The 23995-nt window shown below is 54.2% G+C and overlaps 1 protein-coding gene across 3 annotated transcripts in view; it reads right to left on the reverse strand.

The window, feature by feature from the left end:
• Nucleotides 1-465: 465 nt before the first annotated feature.
• Nucleotides 466-23995, reverse strand: part of UCKL1 (uridine-cytidine kinase 1 like 1) — a 50589-nt gene continuing 27059 nt past the window's right edge. For 2 of the 3 annotated variants that reach the window (XM_075901003.1, XM_075901004.1), the window contains exons 6-15: nt 21980-22169; nt 21101-21162; nt 11888-11907; nt 7442-7540; nt 6801-6894; nt 5680-5742; nt 5011-5133; nt 3522-3629; nt 2147-2303; nt 466-867 (exon numbers count right to left, since the gene is read on the reverse strand). In XM_075901003.1, coding sequence (XP_075757118.1) covers nt 797-867; nt 2147-2303; nt 3522-3629; nt 5011-5133; nt 5680-5742; nt 6801-6894; nt 7442-7540; nt 11888-11907; nt 21101-21162; nt 21980-22169 — 987 coding nt within the window. In that variant the 3' untranslated portion in view covers nt 466-796. Of the gene's footprint in view, nt 868-2146; nt 2304-3521; nt 3630-5010; nt 5134-5679; nt 5743-6800; nt 6895-7441; nt 7541-11887; nt 11908-18664; nt 18682-21100; nt 21163-21979; nt 22170-23995 lie in introns of all 3 variants that reach the window. The other variant, XM_075901005.1, reaches the window with a different exon arrangement.

A 23995-nucleotide genomic window follows, 5' to 3' on the forward strand; every position in this document is an offset into this window, starting at 1 on the left:
CCTTGAGCCCTCCTGCTCTTGTCTGCACCGATGGAAAGAGGCAGCCCCCGGAGTCAGGAGTCCGGAAGAGCGAGCCCTTCAGCAGACAGACGTCCCCACCTTTGAGCCATGCCACAGCGAGCTCCCGCCTTCCCCCAGTTCTGCCTCTCCCTGCCACCAGGTCTCCCCCAAAGAGGTACAATCGTTCGGCTGCCAGCGAACTCGGCCCTCGCCTTTCAGCGTGCAGCAGGATGGCCGCTTTCTCCCCCGCCCTCCAGAAGGGTTGTTCCCACCAGGCGGCCGTATCGTGCATCCCAGGACAGAGAGGGGAGAAAGGATTGGACCGTTTCCCGCCTGGGTGCCAGGTTCACGGAGATAAACCTCATATTCCCAGCTCCTCAAGGGCTTACTACACCGGGATCAGACCCTGTCCCTTGATCTGCAGCCAGGCCCGGGGCTAATCACCCACAGCACCGCCGCAAGAAACCTGGCGAAAAAAACCCTTTATTTTGTTCTTTATAAAATCTCTGACATAAGTTACATAGGCAAATCTTTAAATTAAAATAAATTAACTCCGCTCTCAAGCAGGACACGCGCCTGTGCACATCCAGGCAGCTCGGATTGACGTCTCTTCCTTTTGAAAAAATAGGCCCTCGCCTCCAAACGCAAGAGCTGAAAAAATATCTATGCCCGGGGGAAATCTCTCTGGAAATATACAATAGAAGAATAAGGTGCGATGCGAAAGCTGCCTCGTCTCCGGGGAGGGGAGGGGGGGGAGGGATCTCGTCTTCTGACCCAAGGCAGGTGGGGGTGTCTGCTAAGTGTCCAGGGTGTCCTCGCTCCAGTCAGGGGGGGCGTCGGTCCCGAAGTAGCGATCTCCAAAATTCCCTGTGGCAGGGGAGCGAGGGGCGGGGAGAGACACAGGCAGACGGCATCAGTGCGACGGGACACACGGAGATCGGTGCTGCAGGGATGCCCTTACGCCACCCGGGGGGGGACTACACCCGCTTCCCAAAGAGCACGGATGCCGGCTCTGGTTTCCCGTGGGAGAGCCCCTGGGACTAGCGAGTCAGAACAGGGATGCTGCGGGGCTGCTCACACACTCAGCTCGCCCACGTGGCCACGGGCAGGGGGCATCAGCTTCCCCGACTTGCGCACTGAAGGTGGAGAAATGCTGAATGAGGTGGCAAGGGTGGGAGCGATGTGGGTGGGCCCTGCGCTTTCCGGCGGATGGCTTGCCTCAAATTAGGCACCGCACTGAGGGCATCGGCTTGCTGTGTGTTGAGCTAACTCGTCACTGGCCAGCATAAGGTATAAAGGGCAACGAAACTCCACAGTCTTGGTGGATCCCCCAATGATACCAGGCTGGGTGACCCCCTCCCCCGTCTTTTCCCTCTAATGGAGATGGGAAGTGGGTGTTTTGGGACCTCAGACCCACCCGCTGCTCCGGGTTCCCGCCCACGCCTTGTAATAGCAGCTTCCTACAAGCGTCTCCAACACTTGCTGCAAGACAGCTACGAAACTCCTGGGTTACTTCCCCAGCACCTTCTCCCATGTCAGGCTCTTCCTCCTAGTATCCACGGGGCTTGCTCCTCCTAACCTCCCAGCAGAGCTCCCTCCGTCCTCTCAGCTCCTCGCCGGCTAGCTGCAGGGAAGCTCTTTTTATAACCAGCCTCAGCTGGCTCTTTAATTGGCGTTCCCATTAGCTTCGGCTCAGGGGACGCGACAAGCCCACTTCATCAGTGCCAAGTGCTTAATGGCTCTGAGCGATTCTGGCAAGTTGTCGCTGGTTCTGGATGAGCCCCTGCCAGTTTATCCCGGGAACGGAGATTTGCTCAGGCGGGACCAGGGATCAGCCACTCCCTGTTTCGGCTCGGCAGCAGCATCCCTGTGTTCCCCTCCTTACCCCCAAGGCTACGCAAACGGGACCGACTCACACTATCCCTGCTGTCTCTTCCTAGCAGCCTTTGCCCACGTTGGGCTGTGGAGGGCTGCTGCTCCCACGGGCTGTCTGGGGAAGGAGGAGCGCTTGCTTTTGATTGAAGGCTACATGCCTCTGTAGCAAGGTGGTGGAGAGCAGGGCGAGGTCCCCAAGGCCGGCCAGGCCCTCTCGTCCAGCCAAGCCACCCCCGCCGGCACCACAGCCTTCTCCCCGACAGGGACTCACCGATGCCGGGGATGATGCGGAAAAGGTTGTTCACCTTCTTGTCCACGGCCGTTGTGATGATCTTCACCTGGGGGAAGGCGTAGGCCACCGAGTGGACGCCCATCTCTGCCATCAGCAGAGAGAGGAGGAAGATTTTGTCTTCGGGGACGTCGTGATCCTATGAGAGAGGGAGGGAGGGAAGGTAGGAGAGGAGCCATGTCCCTGCTCTGGAGACTCGATCCTCGTTATCCACAGACCAAGGGTCTATGTTCCCTGCCTCCCCCGGCCCCAGTGTGCCTCAGCCCTGAATTTAAGAGAGGCTACCTCAGCTTCCAGGCCAGCTCAGACTCATGGATTCCCACCCCAAAGTGCCAATCTGGAGATCCAGCTTCTGCCCTCGGATCAGCCGCCTTCTTCATTTCCTCCTCCGAACCTCGCCTCCCTACACCCTGAGTCGATCTCAGCTGGGCTGGGGGTACGGGGAACCCTGTCTCGCACTGGATGCTAATTCAATTCCTGCTGGGCTCAGCCCCCATGCTGCCCTGGGGGAAGACAACCCTGGCATCATGGGATAAGAGGGAAGGGTCTTGTTTTAAGATGTGGTCGCCTCATCTCACAAAAGAAATCCCGGCAAGATTCCGAAAAGGGCAACAAAAACGAGGAGGGGTTTGGAATGGCTGAGAGATTAAAAAGACTGGGACGTTTCAGCTTAGAAAGGAGGAGACTAAGAGGGGATAGGATAGAGGTCTATAAAATGATGACAGGTGTGGAGAAAGTGAATAAGGAAAAGTTATTTACCCTTAAGAACTAAGGGTCACCAAATGAAATTAACAGGTAGCAGGTTTAAAACAAACAAAAGGGAGTTTTTCTTCACGCAGCGCAGTGTCAACCTGTGGAACTCCTCGCCAGAGGATGTTGTGAAGACCAGGACTTTAACAGGGTTCAAGAAAGAATTGGATACATTCATGGAGGTTAGGTCCATCAGTACTTAGCCAGGGTGGGCAGGAAAGGTGTCCCTGGCCTCTGTTTGTCAGAGGCTGGGAATGGGTGACGGGAGGGATCATGTGATGGATTCCCTGTTCAGTTCACTCCCTCTGGGGCACCTGGCATTGGCCACTGTCGGCAGACAGGATCCTGGGCTAGATGGAGCTTTGGTCTGACCTGGTCTGTCCGTTCTCACAACACTGTACTTTGCACCCTGCCAGCCGGCCTCCTTCCTCTTCTCAGCGCAGGGCCCTGCCTTAGGGTACGGCCGTTAGCTTAGCTGCATTGGACTCTGGGATCCTGCATCAGAGACCTGAGCTGGACCTGTCCCTCTCCACAACCCCAGCATCCCCCAGGCAGCTCCTGAGTTTTCCTTTCTGAACGCCCCGGCCCCATGCCCCTCCTTCCTTACCAGCAGCACTCTCACTGCCATCATGGCCGCCGCGCCCGTGGAGACGGTGCAGTCCATCAGGATCACGTGATCCTCACTAATGTCCTTCGGCAACCGCAGGTAGTGGAGCTGGGCAAGGGACAGGCCAGAGAGAGATTTGGGAAAGTGCCCTCAGGAAAAGCTCTGCTCACTTCTCCCTGAGTTGGGCAGGGGTTGGGCCCGCTGGACTCACAGGCGGGGCACCATTACCTTCCTGCCACGCCCAGCTGTGGCCAGCGTGCACGTGCAAGGGACGCGGCATCTAGCCAGTTGTGCACATGCACGTTTGCACCGATGCATTCAAAGCCTTCCAGACGACAGGACATGCCCTATGGCTTTGTTCGTAGCCAGCCCCTTTGGGCCGCAGGGACTGGGGCCCTACCAAATTCACAGTCTGTTTGGGGCAATTTCACGGTTTTTAAAAAAACGGTAAATGTCACGATGTCCGCTCTTGAAATCTGAAATGTCACGGTGCTGTAATTGGAAGCGTCCTGACCCAAAAAGGAAGAGAGTGTGTGTGTGTGTGTGTGTAGCACAAGGGGTGTGTGTGTGTGTGTGTGTAGCACAAGGTGTGTGTGTGTGTAGCACAAGGGGTGTGTGTGTGTGTGTAGCACAAGGTGACTACTGTATGTAGCACAAGGGGTGTGTGTGTGTGTGTGTGTAGCACAAGGTGTGTGTGTGTAGCACATGGGGTGTGTGTGTGTGTGTGTGTGTGTGTAGCACAAGGTGTGTGTGTGTGTAGCACAAGGGGTGTGTGTGTGTGTGTGTGTGTGTGTGTGTGTAGAGCACAAGGTGACTACTGTATGGGAGTTGCAGTGCTACTACCCTTACTTCTGCACAGCTGCTAGCAGCAATGTTGTCTTCAGAGCTGGGCACCTGGAGAGCAGCAGCTGCTGACCAGGAATCCATCTCTGAAGGCAGCGCTGCCAACACCAGCAGCAGCACAGAAGTCAGGATGACATGGGTATGGTATTGCCACCCTGACTTCTGCCCTGCTTCTGGCCGGTGCTGCCTTCAGAGCTGAGCACCCAACTAACATTACAACCACCGTTCTCCAGCTGCCCAGCTCCGAAGGGAGCACAGAAGTCAGGGTGACAATACTGTGACCCTCCTCAAATAACCTTCTAAGCTCCCTGAAACTCCCTTTTGGGTCAGGACCCCCAATTTGAGAAACACTGGTCTCCCCTGCGAAATCTGCACAGTACAGGGTAAAAGCCCCCAAAGGCCAGCTGTCACGGGAGCACCCCAGATCCCATGGTCCGTGACATGTCTCACGGCAGTGAATTTGGAAGGGCCCTACCAATGACTGACGAAGGCCCCTTCAATACAAAAGCCAGCGCCAGCCAGTCACCTCCTGACGATTCCAGGTATGAACGAACTGATGGCAGCCACTGTGCCCGCGGCCACGCTAGGGATCCGTGTGATCCCGTCAGCTGCTGCGAATGCTCCCGGGTCACCAGGGGCCCGTTACCTCTGGCTCTCCGGTGTTGCTGTTGGTCTGGATGAGGATGGTGCCGATTCGGACGTCTTTGCACACAGCCCGGAGGGCCGGCTCCATGGTCTCTCCCGCTCTCAGGATGGACACGCCGGTGATCTGCAAGAGAGCGCGGGGATGAAGCGGCCATATGGGAGCCCTCCCGTGGCCCTGGGCCACCATTCTCTGGTCCCCAAAGTCACTAGACCTAGCTTGGACCTAGAGCCACTTTGGATCCAGGGGCCTCCAGGCATTTCACAGCCACAGGCAAGATCATTGGGGTCCTGGGCCCTCCTGAGGTCAGCTGAGGAATCCAGCCTCCAGGCCTTGTGTGATCCAATCTCCTCCAGCAGTGACAGGGTTAAGCAGTGAGCTCCACCCAGATGCTCAATGGAAGGATGAGCAGAGGAGAGATTCTTCACCTGCCATTTGGAGCACCCTCAGGCACCCCCCCCCAATTAGTGCCACTAAAGCTAATGAGTCACTGCTGTTAATTAAGCTGCAGGATGCCCGGTCTCTACAGCCCAGCCATCCCCAGGGAGCAGCCCGAGCTATTCCAGACGCTGAGGAGGGGCCAGATCCAAAGCCCATGAAGTCAGGGGAGTTCCCCGTTGACTTCAATGGACCCGGGCTCTGATTGCAGTTGGTGCGATTGAATCCCCTTACCTGCTTGCCGCTGTAGGATCTCCCTTCGTAGTCCTCTCCCTGCGGGGTCTGGACAGTGCAGCTCTGCAAAGAGCACAGCGTAAGCGTTACCACGGGCTCAGGCCAGACTGTCAAGCACACCGGAGCCATGGTACAAAAGCGACAGGCTGCTGCAGCATAGCCACTGTCCCGGAGCCAGATCTGGGCTCCGAGCAGGGCAAGCCCAAGAAGGCCCCTTACTCAAGCACACAGGGTTTACCACCTTAGGCCACGCCTCTACTTGCAGCAATTTCGATATTGTGGTGATCGATCTTCCGGCGTTCGATTTAGCAGGTCTAGTAAAGACCTGCTAAATCGAATGCTGAGGGTGCCCCCCATCGATTACTCCTCGGAGTTGTGAGGAGTAAGGGAAGTCAATGGGAGCGTTTCTCCTGTTGACCTCCTTTTGTGGGAACGGTGCCAAAGGTACATCGACTCCCGCGATGTTATTCACGTTGTTGAAACTGCGTATTTTACACCGACCTTCCCCTGTTGTATAGGCCTGGCCTTAGAAACACGGCTGCGTCTGCCGCCCTGCGATCTCTGCTCCCAAAACCGAACCAGGGGCGCTCCACTGTGCTGTACAATTACCCGCCCCACGGCAGCAGGAATGTGGAGATGCAGCTTTGGGGCGGGGGTGGGGAAGGCAGCTCAAGGTGCAGAATGAACCCCCAGAAACAAAGGACCATCTTCCCCCTGCCCACCTTTTGCTCCAAAGGCCAGCCACGTTTCTTTGATCTGCCTTCTGTACCTGCGTGTGCATGTGTATGTAAATCACACACGCATTGCCAAGACATACCAGGCCCTTGCCTACCCTTCCCCTCCAGAAGAGGAGCTGAGAATAGGTGACAGACGTTAGTCACACTGCACCCTGCCCTGGGAGATGTGCAGAACCCGTGGGGATGTTATAAGAACAGACGAGGGGACCTCTGCTGTGTGATGTAGGAAAATATATATATATTTTTTTTGGCTGTTTCCACCAGAGGGCAAGTCACCGAGCATTCGGGGAGGCTCCAGAGGTCAACGCAAACCTGCCCCCCGACCCCGCCCAACGTGGATCTCTCTCCCCTCCGTCCCGACAGGCCCCAGTCCCCGGTACGCACCCGGAACGGCAGCAGCGACAGCGCGTGCTCAATCAGCAGCCGCATCAGCCTCTTGGAGTAGAAAATGAACTCGTCTCGGCTGGTCTCCTTGTCTCTGATGGGGAGGGGAGAAAGGCAGGCCCATCAACAGGACCCTCGCCAGCAGAGGCTGCCTGGCGGGGAGAGGCTGCCTGAGAGGCGGGATGGAGCCGTGTGGACAGGAAAAGGAGGGCCCAGTATGAGGGGTATGTGGGGCACAGGCAGGTTGCCCGGCAGCCGATACCATCACAAGCCTTCCACCGGAGAGAGGAAATCCCGTCCAGGATCCTGAACCTCACTGGGTCCAGGCCCCTTTCCAGGCACTGTGCTCAATTGTGTCATCCTGTCCCGCCCCAGGATTTTTGGTGGGATCTGGGCCCTTTGGCGCAGTCGCAGTGGCCCTGGGTTCTAATCCTAACTCTGCCGCCGTCTTGCCGCGGGGCTTTGGGTAGGCGCCTCCCTCTCCGAGTCGGTAGCTGGCTCCCGGGGTGGGGGTAGGCACAGCCGGGCATGGCTGTCCAGGGCACCGTGCAGCGCTAGGGACTGGCACGATCCTGTTTAAACGGCGGACCCTAGGATCTACGCCCGCTTTGCCTTTCCCAAATGGGAGGCGGCGCGCTTACCGGATGATGGTGTGCATGCCGCGCACTTGAGGGGTGTTCTTCAGCACGCTGAGGGTCCGAGGAAGGGGATGGCACTGGTGCGCAGAAGCCAGCGCTGCCCTGGAGACCAACCCAAAACCACAGCGAGGTGAGCGCTCGCTCCTGCACCTAAACACTCAACCCCCAGGGCTCACGGCAGCACCAAGAGCTGCAGCCCGGGTGGAGGACGGCACCTCAAGGCAACAAGGGGTTAACAACACTAATGAGCAGCCATGTCCAGAATCAGGGGAGCCTTCACATCCCACCGGCCCCCAAGACAGCTGGCAGGTGAAGGCTCCATCCAGCTTGGACCAGTGACTGTCGCGAAGCCAGGAGAGAGACAGCTTCTCCATCAAACAGGTCCCACTACTGCTGCTTGGAGCTCTCCTTTGCTTTCTTTGCTCTAAGGCCCTGGATGGATCCTTTGGTCAATGAATGAGGAAGGGACAGCTTTGGCTACCACCCAGGAGTGAAATACAGGTTGAACCTCTCTAATGGGGCACCCTCAGGACCTGACTGGTGCAGAACCACAGAATTTGCCGGACCACAGGAGGTCAATATTGTCTAGCAGCATCATCAACACTGCCACGGCTGACTGGGCTCCGAGAAGACGCAGAGGGGTCAATTAGAGCTAATTAACAGCACAGAACACCGAGAGCCAGGACTGGTGGCTGTAAACAAACTTCATGGGACTGCGGGAAACTTGGCCACACCCATGATAAGTGGACAACTAAAATCATGCCGGATCACGGATGTTGCCGGATCACGGAAGTTGCTGGATCACGGAGGTTCAACCTGTATCTCAAGTCTGATCCCTCTCAAAACAAATATTTGCTGGTCCTGGACTTCATCAGAGACAGGGTCTTTGGTCAGGGCGTCATGGCTTTGATGAGATTAAGTTCACTTCTTAGGAAGGGGTTAGCATGAGTGTTCTGGTCCATTCAGGGACAGCTGCGTCATTCCCAAACTAGGAATAGGCTCAAGAGCCTTTGTAGCTGGACCGGGCTGGTGGCTGGAATGACTCATCTCTGGATGACAAATCAGTTAACGAGGCCTATTCCTGGATCAAGGCACTACCATTTATAATGGGTTCCCAAGAGCCCATCTCTCTCGGTTTGAAAGACGTCAACGGCTGGAACAGACCAACCAGTCAGCCTTGCACGGGAGGAAGGCTGGACGCAGAGACAGCTCGGAGAGCCCACCCCAAAATGCTCGCAACTGGTTGGGGAATATATTGGAAGAAGGAAAGAAAAGAGAAAAGCACCAGCCAGGTAAAGGTTTAGTAGAGAACCACCCTGGTTAATTAAGGACACACACACAAGCAAGCCAGGGGGAGGAAGATGACGAGGCAGGCACCGAGGAAGGGGTAGATGGTGATCAGAAGCCTCTACCTGCCCAGTCATCCTCTCGCCGCGGCTGAACGAAAGCAAATCCAGACGCAGGCAAAGCCCGCCGAGCGTTTGAGGGGTTCGGGCTTATTCCGCCAGCTCCCGTTCTGACGGTGAAAAGCCAGAGGGAGGCTTCCTTACGGGAGTAGGAGCATAATTTATGTTCCTACGTACTCCCCAGAGCAGGTGGAAATTTCCGTGGCAGGCGCCAAGCGGAGAAAGGGCATTTGAGAAATACTTTCAAGGGGAAATAGGACCCCCCCCACCAGGGGCGCTACTGTCTCCATGCTGAAGGGCAGCAAGACCAGCACACAGGAAACCCCAGTTTGTGTCCGCTGGAGGGGGGGGCTTTGTAAAAAGCGTTAGCCAAAGGGCTGCCCCGGTATCGCCTGTGCTTTGAAATAAGACGAACCCCTCAAAGGCTCAAGGGTGAGCAGCGAGCAAAACAAGCTGCACTTGGTGAGTGAGGAAGGACCCCTCGTTAGTCTCCCTAGCCCCCCCCCCCCCCCCATGGCACCGCTTTGCTAGTGCTCCTGCAGGTCCCCTCCTGCTGCCGCTGCTCCAGGCTTTGGCAGGGTGATCGGGGGAGGGGTGTGTGTGTGTGGGGGGGGGGGGTCACGTCCCAGCCTGCGCTCTTCATAAGGGCCTGATCCTGCACCCACTTTACATGCGAATGGCTACAGGATCAGGCCCACAAACAGGTTTGGCTTTGGCCCACACCGGCCTGAAAGAAGAAGTGTGTGTGTGTGTGTGTGTGTGTGTGTGTGTGTGTGTGTGTGTGTGTGCGTGCGCGTGCGGTTGGGGAGAGGGGGGAATTTAAAACAAAAGAAAAAAAAAAGAATGTAAGAACAGCCAGACTGGGTCAGACCAAAGGTCCATCTCGCCCTGTGTCCTGTCTGCTGACCATGGCCAGTGCCAGGTGCCCCAGAGGGGTGAGCAGAGCAGGGAATCAACACGTGATCCCTCCCGTCACCCATTTCCAAACAAACAGAGGCCAGGGACACCATTCCTACCCATCCTGGCTAATAGCTATTGATGGACCTAACCTCCATGAATCTATCTAGCTCTTCTTTGAACTCTGTTAAAGTCCTACTCTTCACAACATCCTCTGGCGAGGAGTTCCACAGGTTGACAGTGCGCTGCACGAAGAACAACTTCCTTTTGTTTTAAACCTGCTACCTATTCATTTCCTTGGGTGACCCCTAGTTCTTGTGTTATGGGACCAAGTAAATAACTGTTTCTTATTCACTTCCTCCACACCTGTCATGATTTTATAGACCTCTATCATCTCCCCCCTTATAATCATAGTAGGTAGAGCCAACCTTCTGGGTCACAAAACAAGAGTAATGGGGTGGGGGCATCTCCAGCATGCCCCTGTCCTGGGAGAGCAGTACTGTGGGGGCAGGGAAAACAGTGTCCTGCCTTTACACAGCCCCTGGATCCGAACGTGCTTCATAGCCTGACCCGAAACACAGGATCAATGCCCCCAAAGAGCTGTCGGGTGCTGGTGGGACTCTGCAGCAGCAGAGAAGGGTGGAAGATCTAATTGCAGGGCACCTTCATAGATGGAAAGTTCCTAGAGGTGGGATTTGAACACGCCACTAGGAGAAGCGGCCCCGATACTTGAGGAAAGTGCCACGGGCCCTTCTGAGAACTGCCCCGGGGTCGGGACCTCAGCGTTACCCCTGCGCTGAAAGACCCGTGCTGGCAACGGCTGGCCAACCCGCTGGACATGAGCAAGCGGTACCTGCTCCTAGGCAGAGCAGCTCACTTTGCTGGGTAAGCCTGGCAGAGGGGTTGCCAAGACGCCTGCCGCTTAGAGGGCCTTTTGCTCCCACGAGCCAGGGGGCTCAGGCGCTGTCCCCCGAGGCTGGCCTCAACTCCTCAACTCGGGCAGACTGGTTGGTGCCCACGCTGGAGGGCGCTTTTCTTAGTGATGTTGCTGACAGGGCCGAGTGTGGCCAGCACCCTGAGAAGCCACAAACTGAACAGCCCTGTGGTTTGCAAACCCCTCCGGTCATGGCTCTCTCGCCTTCCTCAGCCCTTGTAGCCGATCCAAGTCAACACAGCTCTCCTGCTTCCCCCCGTCCCCGCAACGTTCTCTGTGGTACATCGCTGTGCGCCACACCAGAGAGCATCGGCCCATGTCTTCTCCAGCACCTACACAAAATACCAAGACACGGGCCTCCGATGCCACAACGAGGCATAATGCAACCCGGAGCACCACTCCTACACCACCGAGCTGTGAACGGGCCCAGAGGAAGTGCTGCTATTTCAGGTTTCCATGGGTTCCTGAAAGGCTTGCACTTTGCTTTCCAGGCTGTGACAGCAGAGGAACACCGGGGGCGGGGGCTACACCTCTCTGTGGACTGATGGACCAAAGATTAGTAGCTGTAGAGCCCATGTACCTCCTGCACTGGAGAATTCTTCAGATTCAGCAGAGGGGTAGGATGGTTCAGTGGTTAGAGCAGAACTCTAGGACGGGTGTGTATGTGTGAAAAATCCTTGCTCTGTCGCAGGCTTTCTACAAGACCATGGGATGGTCCAGTTGTTAGCGCAAAATCCTAGGATTTGGATGGAGAGAGGTGTGTGTGTGTGTGTGTGTGTGTGTATATATATATATATATATATATAAGCCCTGCTCTGCCACAGGCTTTCTACAAAACCATAGGCACATCACTTAGCCTCTCTGTGCCTCAGGACTCCATCTGTACAATGGAGAGAACAGCACCACCCTGTCTCACAGGGGTGTCCTGAAGATAAATTCATTAATGGCTATGAGGAGCCCAGATACTATGGTGATGGGCCCATATAGGCATCCAAGCCAGATCGCTCCATTCCCTAATTCTTGGGAGGATTGGCTCCGGGGATGAGGTACTGGAGAGTTTTCCCCTTTAGGTTTGGCTGAAAGCCATGTAGGAATCCGCAGGTGCTTCCTCCCTGTGCGCCCCATGTTCAGCATGCAGCCCCGGCTAATCACCCATCACCCCGCAGCTCCCACGATTAGTATCAAAATCCAAACACCGCAAGCGCTCCTCACATATCCCAACGCAGCTTCCTCTGTTCACCCGATGAGAGGGACGTTCAGGGAGAGACAAAGCCGGAAATACAACAAAGGATTCAAAGGGGAGGGAGAAAAACAAACAAACAGGAGAAAGCACTTTAATTAGTCAAAGGATGGGGGAGGAGGGAGGCCATGATCAATATCAGCTCTAAACAGTAACAGGTGGGTTTGATCAACACCCGAGAGGTCCCTCGCAGTGGTGTTGCTTTCTGAACCTGTGTTTGCTTAAAGGAGCGTCCGAGACCTGCCTCCCTCTGCTGGGTGGTCTGTAAGGATATGTCTAGACTGCGGTGCTATTTTGGGATATGTCTGGTTTCCCAAAATAGCGTTTTTTCACGTCTTTACAGCATGCCCATTATTTAGAAATGCAATCGAAATAACGGGCGTGCTATTCCGACGTCCCGATAAACCTCGTTCCACGAGGATGAAGGGACATGTCGGAAGAGCGGTCGATTTTGGAATTTGGTGTTGTCTACCCAGCGCCAACTTTCGAAATAGACTCTCTGGAAATAAGCTCAAAATACGCCCCGCGACTTGCGCAGTTCCAACGGTGTTGCTTATTTCGAGCTAACGCCGCAGTGCAGATGCACCCTAAGGGTTCCACATTGCACGCCTGCTAACCTCGTGCTGGGGACAGCCTTATGTCCTCGTGCATTCCCCGAAGTCCCAGGCCAGAGAAGCATGACACTGCAAATGCCGGAGCGGCAGGAGTCTTTCTGCCTGTGGGAATTGGCAGGGCTCCGTTCCCTGACTCCTCCACACGGAGGGGAGACCAGGGTCCTCAAACAGGGCTCAGCACCTTCCCACACTGAGGGTATGTCTACACTACCCCGCTAGTTCGAACTAGCGGGGTAATGTATGCATACCGCACTTGCTAATGAAGCCCGGGATTTGAATTTCCCGGGCTTCATTAGCATAAGCGGGGAGCCGCCATTTTTAAATCCCCACTGCTTCGAACCCCGTGCAGCGCGGCTACACGGGGCTCGAACTAGGTAGTTCGGACTAGGTGCCTATTCCGAACTACCGTTACTCCTCGTAGTGTAGACATACCCTGAGAGAGGAGTCTTCACTTACTCCAAGCGCCCAGGAACCAGGAAAACAGGGGAAGGATACGGACCGAAGGCCACGCCTGCAGGTGGGCCTCAAAAATTGCCCGTTGGCACGTACCAACAGGCACCAGATGCGCTTGGCACGCACAAGGCCCAGATGGGGACACGAGCACATGCATTAGCCAGGCAGGCGCCACTTGATAATGGCCCAGTTACAGATGTGGCCTGGAACGGACAAGAACATCTTGTGCAGAAATGGCCCAGAAGCGGCTGCCTGACTTCATAGAATCCCAGGGCTGGAAGAGAGGGCCAGACGGGGTCAGACCAAAGGTCCATCTAGCCCAGTGTCCTGTCTGCCAACAGTGGCCAGTGCCAGGCACCCCAGAGGGGGTGGACCAAAGACACGATCATCTCCAGCCTTTGACAAACAGAGGCCAGGGACACCGTTCCTTACTCCCTAGCTAATAGCCTTTTATGGACCTAACCTCCATGAACTTATCTAGCTCTTTTTTAAACTCTGTTATAGTCCTAGCCTTCACAGCCTCCTTTGGCAAGGAGTTCCACAGGTTGACTGTGCACTGTGTGAAGAAGAACTTTCTTTTAAAAGTTAAAACCTCTAGGGATGGAGATTCCACCTCCCTCCCTAGGGAACCTCCCAGTCCTTCCCCCCTCCTATGGAAATAGTTTTTCCTAATATCTACCCTAGACCTCCCCCGCTGCAACTTTGGGAGAGTCCGAGCTCTGAATGCAAATCCACAGCCCAGGCGCCTCGCTCAGCGGAACGGGAGCTCAGGCAGGTCCTCCCCCCCCACACACACGCACACAGCGAGCTCCCTTCCCATTCCCCTGCAAGGCCTGCATGCTCGGAGCAGACCTTGGCGTAGGCGAGACGAGGCGATGGCCCAGGGGGCCGTGAGAACAGCCTGAACCCGAGCACTTACGTGCTCTCTCGAGACCCTGCGCTCGAGACCGTTGGCCGGGCTGGGCGGCATGCAGGAGTTTATCCCGCCTTGCAGCCTCGGCGCTCAGCCATCCTGTGGGTTAGGCAGGTGAGCTACGCTTCCTCCCCCCTCCTGCGCTGTGGCCGGCCGGCGATGGAACATTCAGCCAGGCAGCCGCGAGCAGGTTGCGAAAAGGTCTCACTTTGGAAACTTATTTTCCCCCCACGAAACAAAAGCTTCAAAGGCGGGGGAGGGGGAAGAAATGAAAGCAAAAGAAATATGGGGGTGACCGTCTCTCCGACAGGCAGAGTGAACACCACCCGCGCTTTGTTGTACATGCAATCAGACAGGAAGCAGACAAGAGGCAGCCAGCTACAAAGAGGCTAATTCAGTCAAGGCGTTTCAAACACATACGGCAGCCGGCTTTTAACGGCTGACATTTCACGCCAGGGCAACTGCCCCGTGCCACAGTCGGATATTTAAAGACACAATTAGCAGAGGGCACAGGGAGGTGAGCTAGACCTCGGGGCAGGAAGCATCAACGGGCTATGGGGAATTCATCTTCTAGAGACCCGTTTGTGGAAGCAAGTCCAGTTCGCAACCAGCATGGCAGAAGGGGGGGGGGAGGAAGGTACGAAGGAGAGCATCACACGTTGACACACACACGCAGGCTCCGGGTTCTGCTCGGCCAACGAAACATACGTGTCTCTTCCTGCTGCTGCTAATGGGCCCACCGCGTGGGTGTGCAGCGCCTGCACACGGACGGCTCAGCGCGTTGCAGTTTCAGACTGGAAACGACTCAAAAGTCGCATGTCCAGCGATTGTTACAATTCTTTAAACAAAAGAATTTGGAAGCCTCCCCAACAGACCCTGTTAGCATCCAGTTCCATGCACCATTCATCTTGATAACTGACTCGGTCATTACACGCTGGGCTTAGAATTAGCTCGTCTCCAAACTACTTACAAAGTTCCACTGACGAAGGGCTAGGGAGGGACCAAAGTGATGGAGTTTGGATCCGGGCTCCAACCTGAATTTACCCAGAGTTTGCGGGGAAGGTAGGTTAGCCAGGGCACAGATATGACACCTGGGTTTTTCCCCATCACTTACAGATTATGCATTGCTTCAACAACACTGCACTTGAAAGGCACCAACCTCAGAATGGGCGATTCATTTGCCATTCATTATAAATCATTAAGAAATGAGGCTGGGGAGTTCGGTTAGTCAAAAAGCCCAATTTTTTTCAGGCATGTTTCATTTTTCCACATCCCCATCTAACATCCCTGAACCGCTGCCTAATATGGAGCTGCCCCTGGGTGAATCATAGAATGCTAGGACTGGAAGGGACCTCGAGAGGTCATCGAGTCAAGTCCCCTGCCCTCATGGCAGGACCATCTAAACCAGGGGTTCCCAACCTGGGGTACACGTACCCTGAGGGGGTACGAGAAGCTTGTCAAGGGGGCACGGAGAATATTTGGTAAATAACTAGATTATCCTAATTGAAATATTCCAAAAGTAGTAGTGTTAGTGAAAAAAGTTGTGGATTCTAGAGTCTAGAATTTATTTCCTTTCATATGGAATAGGGGGTACAGGAAGGTTTACTAAAAGCCAAGGGGGTACAGGGACCGAAAAAGGTTGGGAACCTTTGGTCTAGACCATCCCTGATAGACATTTATCTAACCTACTCTTAAATATCTCCAGAGATGCGGATTCCACAACCTCCCTGGGCAATTTATTCCAGTGTTTGACTCCCCTGACAGTTAGAAAGTTTTTCCTAGTGTCCAACCTAAACCTCCCTTGCTGCAGTTTAAGCCCATTGCTTCTTGTTCTATCCTCAGAGGCCACCAAGATGAACAAGTTTTCTCCCTCCTCCTTCTGACACCCTTTTAGACACTTGAGTGCTGGTGACATCTGATGTGGTAAAAACCTTTGGGCTCCATGATTTTAACCCAAGATTTGCAGGCATGGTCCAGCGCCTCACCTTCATTTTTCAGACTTTTACCAGAAAGGAAGCCTTGATCAAAATGCACGATAAGAATGCTGAGGTTACCCAAGCGTTGTGGTTGTCGTTATTTGTGCAATTAAAGGGATACAGCACTAAACTCGCTGTTACAAAAAATCAACACCATTTTATTAAGTGGTTGATTTTCAAGATGCATGAAAAAAAAAAAATCAAAATCCAGACCATGAGGGGTCCTTTTTGGATTGCAGAAAAATATCAGCGTGGGGAGGGAGGGGAGGGACATCAACTTGTTACAAATGTTATGTTTGTAACAGAAAAATTGTCATGAAATGCCACCCTCCACCCCGAACCTCCAAATGCTTACGTACATGAGTACAGTTACCCGTAGGAGTAAAGTTACTCACATGTATAGATGTTTGCCACATTAAGCTGAAATAGTTAAAGGTGAAGAGATTTTAACTATCCAACTTACTTTCTTGAAAATAACTAGCTGCAGGGGGAGAGGGGGGGAATGAGACCAGAAGCTCTTCTATTCATCTGAGGGTTTGTAAAAGCTTTTTATTCCAAATGTAAACTTCAGGCCTACCTGAATTACGTGTCTCTTTAGATAAAGCTATACATCTAAGTGGAAATGCATTTTTAGAAATACATCTTTTTGCCTCCCACAAAAATCTTAGCTGTATGCCTAATGGAAGTGAAAAAGCATAAGCACCATCTATCACGGATATTGTAATACGTGTCTAATCCGCATATATACTTGCAACTACTTGGCAATCGTATCGCTACATTGTTTAGTGAGTTCCAGAATTGTTTCCATAGAACTTGTCTCCTGGAACAAAGTGGCTGTGTCTACACTGGGCCACTTATTCCGGAAAATCAGCCGCTTTTCCGGAATAAGCTGCGAGCTGTCTACACTGGCCCTTGAATTTCCGGAAAAGCAACGACGCTCTACTGTACAAAATCAGCCGCTATTCCGGAAAAACTATTCTGCTCCCGCTCGGGCATAAGTCCTTATTCCAGAACACTGTTCCGGAAAAGGGCCAGTGTAGACAGCCCAGTAGTCTTTTCCGGAAAAAAGCCCCGATCGTGAAAATGGCAATCGGGGCTCTTTTCCAGAAAAGCGCGTCTACATTGGCCACAGACGCTTTTCCGGAAAAAGGGCTTTTCCGGAAAAGCAGCCTGCCAATGTAGACGCTCCTTTTCTGGAAAAACTGAAAACGGAATAGTATTCCGTTTTAAGCCTTTCTGGAAATTCATGCCAGTGTAGACGTAGCTAGTATGTATGTTACCCTTCTGAATCAGTCAAGATCCCCTTGGATGCTGTTCTGGGCTGTGTGAATTCTCAAGAACAGTCCTGTGGCATCTGACGGTGTGTCTACACTGCACCTGTAGCTTGAAATAAGCTGCATAGCTTATTTCGAGGTAATTTCGAAATTGCTTTATTTTGAAATTTGGCGCTGTGTAGACTGGGCCAAATTTTGAAATAAAGCACTAATCCGAAACGTCCCTTAACTCTCATGCAATAAAGTTTACAGGGACATCAGAATAGCGAGCCTGTTATTTCGATATAACGGGCTTGCTCTTAAGACACAGAATAGCTATTTCGGGATACCAGAGGTAACCCAAGATAGCTCTGCAGTGCAGAGGTAGCCGTAGAGACTAACAAAACTATATATAGTATCATGAGCCTTCGTGGTCAAAGCCCACTTCCTCAGATGGGCTGAAGGCTGGAGTGGAAGTGACAGGAACCCAGAATTTATAATTTGAATTCTCAAGGGACTTGCTTCTGGTCGAGGCTTAGGAACACAAGGCCTCGGTTCTCCTATGTGTTTTCCAGCAGCCACTGCTCAGATGAAGCGCTTTCCAAATCACCAAGTTCTGGTGAAAAATACCAAACTCTCTTACATTCTGCAAGTCAGTAGCCTCGTGAATCTCTCCGATTCACCAAAGAACAAGCCTCGGGGGGAGGGGAGGGGGGGGAAGAGGGGGGAGGTCGTCGTGTTCGTCTGTAGCTACAAAAAACAATGAAGAGTCCCATGGTACCTTAAAGATTAACAGATTTCTACAGGCACAAGCTTTCGTGGGTATAACCCACTTCATCAGATGCCAGGAATCTGACACAGTGTTTTTTACCCAGGAAAGCTTGTGCCCAAATACAAGTACAGTAAAACTCCAAAAGTCCAGCATCCAATAGTCCGGCACTCCTGATAGTCCGGCATCAAAATGGCAAGAGCCTAGTGAGCGAGCTTTGGCAAAAAATGAGTCACAAGGTAACAGAGGCAGCAGCTGAACTGAGCGAAAATGGTAAAAAAGGGTTAAAAAAACCTAAAACATTACAGTATACTGTATACAGTATGTACAATAAAATGGGTTAAGAACACTTTATATCCAGTATATACATAACCATCTTATAGTTCCTCCTGATACTCCGGCATAGCCGATAATCCGGCACCACCTAGGTCCCATAGGTTCCGGATTATCGGAAGTCTACTGTATTCATCTTGAAGGTGCCACAGGACAACCAAAGAACCGGTTAAGCTTGGAGCCAACGTCAATAGGAGTTGGATTGAGTAGGTAGTCAGGTAGATGCTGGCCATATAAACTGCAGGTACCTTCACTTACTATAGTGTAAAGTATCGGCCTCCTGGCAGTCCGTGAGTATAAAGGGCGAGATGAGCTTTACTGGTAGGAACTCTGTGAGGGGGTCACTAAATTCTAATCAGAGACCAAGCAGCCCAAGCCAGGCCTGGCCCTGGAAATGCCTCAGGTTACACAGACAGGACAGAGTTATGAGGGTCTTACCTGACACTGAGTTCACGCTGCAGCAGTAACACAAAGACACAACGCAACCGGCATTAAGCATTGTCAAGCCCACGGGTGTTTAGAGACAAAAAAAGGGAAAAATAGGAATATTTTCCTGCATTCATTTAGACTTTCTCCCTCATACCCGCCCCCCCCCCCCCATAAACCCCTCCCGGTCTTCAAAATTCAGCATCTCCAGGGTCTCTCGAGACAGCAGTCTGGGAAGGACCCCCATTTCTCAGCCCCCGGGAGGTTTATCTGAAAGCAAGTTGGGCTTTCATTGGCTTTTCCTGAGGCCCGTTCCTGGAAACGGTGGCCTTCTCATCTCCATGGAAACCGGCCAGGTCTCGGACCCCAGCAATGAGTCAGTTCAGAGACTGCAAAACCAATTTCCAGCTTGCTTGAGGTAGCAGCTATTCTTCTGAAATTACATCAGCATTTCACACTTGCACAAGAAAACAGCTCCTCTGGCCAGACAGCAAGGTGAAACCTGGATTGTGCAACCTCTGGACCTGCCATTTTCCAACTCTAGAAATTGGACTGTTTGCAGGAAAATAGAGGAACCCATATTTTAGCTAGGAGAGGAGAGGGTTTTGGAGAGGCACACGCTAAGCAAGGGTTAACATGTAGGAACAGCGCCTCTTTTACGGACTTGCTGGCCGGTGTAGCATTGCACGCAGATTCATGCATTGGGCTTTCAGGCAGCTGTAGCTGGGTAGGAGCTTAGAAAAGCCACTTGGAGCGGCAAATTTAATTTCCAAGCGCATCTGATTTCTGGGCCCATGCGCCCTTCCACAACTCTGCCTTGAGCAGAAGGGGAGTGGCGCTATCTTGGAGAGCAGATTCCAGGGCCAAAATCAAAGTACAAAGACTGAACCCCTCCCCCACACCCCCAGCATATGCATGAGTTAACATACAAAAGTTATAAGAACCTAAGTGTGGTGGCACGGAAATCACCAGGCTGCCCGTCATCTTCCCCGGGCAGCTAGGAATTGCGGCACACAGCACGGGGTGCGCAACCTCATCCACAGCTCTGGCACCCCCTGAGCCCCCCGGCACAACCCGCCATCCACAGCGTTCCCGGGGATGTGAAAGCTAGAGGTGGCCGAGGGTGTGGAGGTCGGAGTCTGGATTTGAACTGGCCCGTTCTGAGAGTTGTTCAGAGCGGCTGCCGGTGGCTGGAGGGTAGGAACTGGAGAGGGAAGTCAGGGCACTGTTTGCCCCCTTTGCCCTCCCCCTTGGTGGGCCTGCAATTTCCCCAAAGGACCTGGGGCCCTGGCCACTGTTACTATAGCAGCAGCCAACGCCCCGGGCCCTTTAAATTCCTGCTGGAGCATTGCGGCCGCGTGCTCCAGGCAGATGTGAGGGCTGTTGAGGGGAGGGGCAGCACTGCACTGAGGCCCCGCCCCTTCTTTCTGAGGCCCCACCCCTTCCAGGAGCATGGAATCTGCCCTCCCCGACACTTTACCCTGGGCCCGGCGAGGCTGTCAGCCCCATGGCCTGTGTGCAATGAACTCCCCGGGGCTGCGGCGTTTCCCGGGCCTGCGGCGTGGAATTCTGCACCTGGGAGGAGGCAGGGACAGCTGATCTCGCCCACCAGCAAACCCGGGGCTCCCAGCAAGAAGCTGCTGTTATCCAAGAGCCCCCCCAGTAAGGGTCAGGCAGGTTCTTAGGGCTGCAAGCGAGGAAGGGAGCCCCGAGTCCTGTACCAGGGCAGGTGCAGCCCAGAGAACGCAGGAAGAAGGGCCAGGCTGCAGCTCTCAGCCTTCCGCCTCCCCTCCCTCCCAGCCTGCGGCGCTGGGACTCCAGCAGGGGCTCCCCACTCCGCTTCCCCTGGTGCGGGCAGCGGGTTCCCCTGGTGCGGGAAGACAGGTCCCAGCACTTCCTCCCCTGGCCGCAGCCCAGCAAACCTGGACTTTTCTGCAAGTGCCAGCGGTTCCCAGGCGGCCTGCCGGCTGCCAGATCCCACCAGCCTCCGAGCTAACGGGATCAGCTGCGGCGCACGGCCACTCCTCAGCCAAAGGCATTAATATCGGGGGGATTCGTGAGTGGCAGCCCCAGTGCAGGCGGGCGGGGGTGCATTGGAGAGGTGGCTTGGAGTGGGGGGGGGGTGTTCATTCATCCCCAGCCTAACTCTGCCTGCCAGAGACCCCCACCTGCCTCGCTCCCTGGCTGGGGAAGACACATGCCACTCTAGAGAGGCGGGCCTGGGGGCAGGGGGCACGTGGGGGCGTGGCTTGCCTTGCCCAGTGGCAGTGCTACGGGTGGGGCGTGCAGGGGGACACGCCCGGCTGAGAAGAGGGAGACTGGAGTTGACTTGGGAGGCCAGGAATCTGCCCATCAATCCCCGCGACAGGCCCCTCTCCATGCAGGCCATAAGCGCCCGCATCGCCTGCGGCCAGGCTCCGCCCTGACGCTTCCCAGCACAACCCTTACCTCTTCCAGCTGGCTGTGGACGTGCTGGACAATTAGATCAATGGCCACGGTGTTCCCGCTACCTGCAGGGTGCCGGAGCACGAGAGAGACCACGTGAGCCACGGGGACTCTGCGCCACGCCGGCACCACGCTCTCCACCGCCCGCAATCCAAACCACGATCCACAGAATGGTGACGGCTCCCTGCCGGAGCCAGGGTGAGGAACCTTAATAAGGCCTGGGGGCCGGACGTGGCCCCTGGCTTGCCTGGATCCAGTCCCCAAGGTTCAGGGTTCTCCCCTCCCCCAGCACTGGGGAGTCCACGCTGGTGCTGCAGCCCCACCCGGCCTTCCCTGTGGGGCTGGAGCACAAGAAATCTAGCCTGGGCCTCCCAGGCTCCGGTGTGTGAGTGGCATGTGGGGGACGGCCCTTCTCCTCGGCCAGGGGCCTCGTCAGTGAGAGATTTTTGTTTTGCATCTCACTTGTCTGCCGCCCGACTGATTTTTCTGTGGGTCAGCAGCCCCCGACCCCAAAATGCCCCCCCCCCGCTCTAGAAGCGGGGCCAGGGAGCCATGAACGGAGGCAGACCCTGAGGTAACCCCAAACCACCCAACCCAAGGACAGCCCTGGCAATGGCTGGGGAGCCAGAAAGGGCAGGGGGCTGTAAGGCCGGGCATGGCAGGGCCATTCAGCGCCCTAGCGGTCTGCCGCCCAGCAGTGCGCGGTTGGCCTCGATGCCAGCCGCAGGGCAGAAGGGAACAGGCGAAGGCTAGAGCAGAGGGGAGGAGCGGAGGGAGCTGGGATCCGTTCTGTGCCGCCGCGAGACAAGCAGCCCCAGGATCTCTCAGCAAGCCCACGTGACAAGCCAGGAAGGGTTGGCCGAGAGCGAGCCGGGCAGGTACCTCGGGGCACGACGATGTCGGCCAGCCGCATGGTGGGCTGGATGTACTGGTCGAAGGCGGGCTTGACAAATTTGTTGTACTGCTTGATGACCCCCTCGATGTCCCGGCCGCGCTCGCCGATGTCCCTGCGCAGGCGGCGCACCAGCCGGATGTCCGAGTCCGTGTCGACAAATATCTTCATGTCAAGGAGCTGAAACGAGGCAGAAGGGGGACGTGTGGGTGGAGCTTCGCTCAAGCCACGCCCCTCCCGCCGCAGTGCCTGGACGGAAGCAGGAGGGGGCGCTCTCACTGCACCTGCGATCAGGGAGGGGAAGCCGTGGGCGGAGCCCTGCCCAGCCAAAGGTGGGTGGTTTGGGGTTCTCTCTCTGCGGTCGGCAGCTCCCCGTACCCCACTGGGGTTCGCCAGGGCAGCGTGCCTGGAGTCCTGCTGCGTGGACCTGCACCATCGTGACGGGGAACAGTCCCGACTCCAACCACCCCTGACAGGAGGGAATCCCTCCTGATCTCCAACTGTAGTGTGCATTTCCCCACAGCTCAACGGGACCCTCAACGGGAGATTGTAATTTACCTGGAAACGAGGTTCTGCCCCTAGTAAGGGGACCATACAGCCAGTGCCGGTAACAGACACAGGCACAAGAAGTTTGGTTCAAAGATGCATCAGTGAGGAAGAGAAATTTTACACCTATTGTCGTCCTTCTTTTGAGACCTGCGCCACCCCTTTGTTGAGCAATAGCAGAGGTCAGGGTGTTGCAGGTCACCTTCCCACTGGAGGCAAAGACTGAGTATGTGCTATCCATAATTTACACGCACAGATCAGTTCTGGAACAGAGGTGGTCAACTAGCATGCAGGGAGCAACTCTGCCTCAAGAGCTGATCTCATCTCCCTCTCCAAGGATCGCTTCCCCTGTGTAACAAAACCAACACCACAATCGATCTCTCCAAGGCTGAACAGTTGCTTGCACACCAAGAAAATATCTTGGAAGACCATGTGTCACCTGGGGACACCTGCTCTACTAGCATTAAAAATATTTAGGCTTGGTAGAATTTGATTTTGTTTATATAATTTTGACAGATAGTATTGTGCTTACTTTTAATTTTTTAAATTTTTTTAATCTATTTAAACTTTCACAGTTGTGGGAACATAAGGAGGGGTCAGATTAAGTATTTAAAGACAACAGATGTCGAGATTCAAAACATTAAAGCTTTGTAACTATTAAACACAAACTGTCAGCGTCACGTGTCAACACATACGAGGTAAATATCCTTCAATCAAACTCTCGTATGTTCTCAGGCAGCATTTTTCTTACTTTGCCTAGCTGTGAATGTCAAATGATTGTCGCTGGGAATATTTATTCATTGGCTTGTGGGTGTGTATGGTGAAATTAACATTTATTGATAAAAATCTAATCCTTCCAGGCCTCGATCTAGCCCTAACCCAATGGAATAAAAGAGCAACATCCTCTACATTGTGAAATCTGCATATAGCCCTCACATCCATGCATCTTCAGAGACACCCATGAGGCAACCAGAAATCCGGATCAACTGGGACACTGGAGTTCCCAAGCCTGGAGGCCAATTATGAGGGGTCAACTTTTCATTCTCCAGGCAAAGTCCAGTCCACAGTGTACTGGTGGAACTCACTGCCACAAGAAGTCAGTGTTCAATATAGCAGCTGATTCTTTTTAAAAGGGCTGAATACACTTGTGCCCAATATCAGGATCAATAAGGTGGGGGGAAGGGGCAATCCAAGCTAAATTTCAGGCATCTACTGTTTGTCATGGGTTAAGAGGGAATTTTGTCTATCTAGATTCTTATTGGATCCTATCAACATAACCAGTGAGTGTCTCCCCCATCTCCTCCGCACACAGCACTGCACGACTCCCTAGGGCTCCTTCACCGTCCTGTCCAGGGTCAGGGATTGGCCATTTCCAGAGACAGGATCCCAGGGCTTTATGGGCCTTTGTTCTGAACTGTTGCATCAAATCCAACAGAGCTTTAATTAGCCACCTCCTGTAC

The sequence above is a fragment of the Pelodiscus sinensis genome, chromosome 18, assembly GCF_049634645.1.
Source record: "Pelodiscus sinensis isolate JC-2024 chromosome 18, ASM4963464v1, whole genome shotgun sequence".
NCBI classification, from domain to species: domain Eukaryota; kingdom Metazoa; phylum Chordata; order Testudines; family Trionychidae; genus Pelodiscus; species Pelodiscus sinensis.